The sequence below is a fragment of the Plasmodium gonderi genome (assembly GCF_002157705.1).
Source record: "Plasmodium gonderi DNA, contig: Pgo-contig_122, whole genome shotgun sequence".
NCBI lineage: Eukaryota > Apicomplexa > Aconoidasida > Haemosporida > Plasmodiidae > Plasmodium > Plasmodium gonderi.
The window spans coordinates 33,199-35,935 of NW_021629047.1; the positions used below are offsets into that span (position 1 = coordinate 33,199).

At 22.0% G+C, this 2,737-nt stretch overlaps 1 protein-coding gene across 1 annotated transcript; it reads right to left on the minus strand.

The window, feature by feature from the left end:
• Positions 1-1,209: 1,209 nt before the first annotated feature.
• Positions 1,210-2,449, minus strand: PGO_001230 (variable surface protein; the record flags this gene model as incomplete). The annotated part of the gene is made up of 3 exons (XM_028690914.1): positions 1,210-1,374; positions 1,496-2,338; positions 2,408-2,449. The coding sequence occupies 3 exons, from the start codon at positions 2,447-2,449 to the stop codon at positions 1,210-1,212; spliced, it is 1,050 nt and encodes a 349-aa protein (XP_028546715.1).
• Between the last annotated feature and the right edge of the window lie 288 nt (positions 2,450-2,737).

Sequence of the window (2,737 nt, forward strand, 5' to 3'; positions counted from 1 at the left end):
TTATCTGGTCACTATTTAATAGATCTAATTTGTCAGTGCACTGTGATTACTCAGAAATTAATATATATCAAATAAAAAGCTTTCTTCTCAATATTCGATGATAATGATATTTCAAATATGAATTCCTCTTCCATTTAACATTGTCGTAAAATAATTGCTCAAAATGATGCCTTTTGTGATATTTACTTTTATTTATCAATAATTTATTCAATTTTAAAATTAATTTTCAAAAAAAGTATTAAGATTTTATAATGCACTTTCGTAATATATGATTTACATATAAATACTTTTAAATACTTAAGTTAACAATTTTATGTAATGTAAATGTTTAATATAATTTTATTAATAATTTCATATGTTTATAAAAGAATATTCATCCGTTTTCCATTATTATCCCTATACCAGCACTTGCATCAAAGTAATAATTAACTAATATGTACTATTTATGATTTATTAATAATTCAATATTGATATTATTTGTAAGTGAATAAATATCAAAAATAACCTCATTTCAACATTATATACAATTTTGATAATTTTTTAAAGTTATTAATAAATGTTTTATGTGTCTCAGTTATTTTATGCAAAATTTTCTTATATATATATTTTGAGTATATTAAATAATTAAAAAAGGAGAAGTATGTATTTTTTTCTTTTTTACTGATTTTTTAAGACTATTTTTTAATTATTTTATTTCTAATAAAAAATATTTGTTATTATCTTAATTTTTTAAAACAATGTAATGAACAATTAACAGCATTATTATATACATTGTTGCATACCATATGATCACTTCGTTTAAAAGATATATTTACAATTTATAATAGTTTGTATATATATATTTCTTTATGTTAGTTAAACATAAATTTATTTTTCAAAATACATGCATAAAAGGTAAAAGACTATTCTGGTCAATTTTAGCTATAGCTACTATGTTTGAAATGGAATTTTTGTAAAAGCATTACATATATGAGGAAAATTTTTCAATATAAAAATACAGAATTTTCTTATATTTAATGAATGATTTGTAATAAGTTCAATATTTTAAAAATAATTTATCTATAAAATAAATCAGTTTATATTAAAATATTAATTACTTTTTTTCTATGAGATTTTTGTGCATGTGCATGTGTGTAATTTCATTTATATGCTATTCAACACAACTATGTTGAGTGAATTATCATATATGTTATTTTAAAACAATGATAATTATATAGAATGATATGCTATGTACTTTTGTTCGTTCTGCTTATTATTATTGCCTGAATCGTACGTATATTCTAAGAATTCACGGAATGTCTCATTATCTACATTGTTCCTGGAATTCTTGTAATTGGTAATAAATTTATTTAACGCGAATTTTAATGGTGTAAACTATAATTAAGAACAAAATATTAAAATATTTGTATTATAATAAAAATAATAATTATTATTGTAGGATATAAATGTATTATTAAGTATATTAATAGCTTTTTTAAATAAAAATATTGTATACCTTGTATAAAACAGTAGAAAAGAGAATTGCTCCAAGAAATGAAAACCCTAATGACAGACCGATAGGGTGACTACGTTGTGAAGTTATTGGAGAAGTATCATTGCCATATATCTCCCCTTCTACTTGCACCTGTCCAGGTACTCCACTTGGGTGTTCTTCTGAATGTTGTGTGTGATATTGTGATTTTGTGTTTGAAAATTTTTTGGCCTTCATAACTCCCTTCAGACAGTGTACATTAAGGAAATCCAATTTAGCATTATAAGTTCTACATTTATCATAATATATTCTACATTTTTCATTATCTTCTTCTGAAAATAAACTTTCACTTGCTCCATATTGTGGCCATTTATTCTTTATATTGTCATAATAACTTGTACAATCATCATCTATAACATATTTAATATTATTTGTATAATGATTTAAGCAACATTCATGAATTTTATTACCATCTTCAATATCTTTGAATGAAAGAATAGTATATTCAGGTTTGCATTTTCTTTTTTCATCTGTATATATATGATTCTTATTATAATCTGTCCATACTTTATAAATCGCTTCTACAGTTTTTTTAACATCATCTGCACTTTCCGAATTTGAAATATTATTCACCTCATAATGAAACCAATAATTTAAAAGTTTACAACGTGCGAATAAATAATATTCCTCGTATCCATTGTATGCCAAATTATTTAAATTTTTTAGAAGTCGTTTACAAATATCCATAGTTTCATTCTCCTTATTATTAATCTTGCGTAATATCAAACAATAGGATATATAATTAAACGAATTCTGACGATCATTCCATTTTTCTAATAATTCATTTGTAGTTGATTCAATTAAGCACTGATTCAAAAAAAAAATATACGAATTAATATACAGGCATAATTCAATTTACATTTCAGCTAAAAAGACATTTTCTATTATTTTGAAAAAATGTATGTTGTTAATATGCATAAAGCCAAAATTTTGTACTAATTTTATATAAATATGTACCGTTTCGCTCATTCTAATAATTTTTTTGTAATTTTTTAGTATTTTAAAATGAAGAAATGGTAGAACTTTTTTATAATATGTATATTAGAATACATATATTTTAAAAACTGTAGACCATGTAATTTTGATATCTTGGCATCAATTTGGAAATGATAAAATATTGATTATTAATCATTATTCGTTAAATTAATTATAAAATTAACAGATAAATATAATTCCTACTTATAATTTCTATGTTAACCATAATAA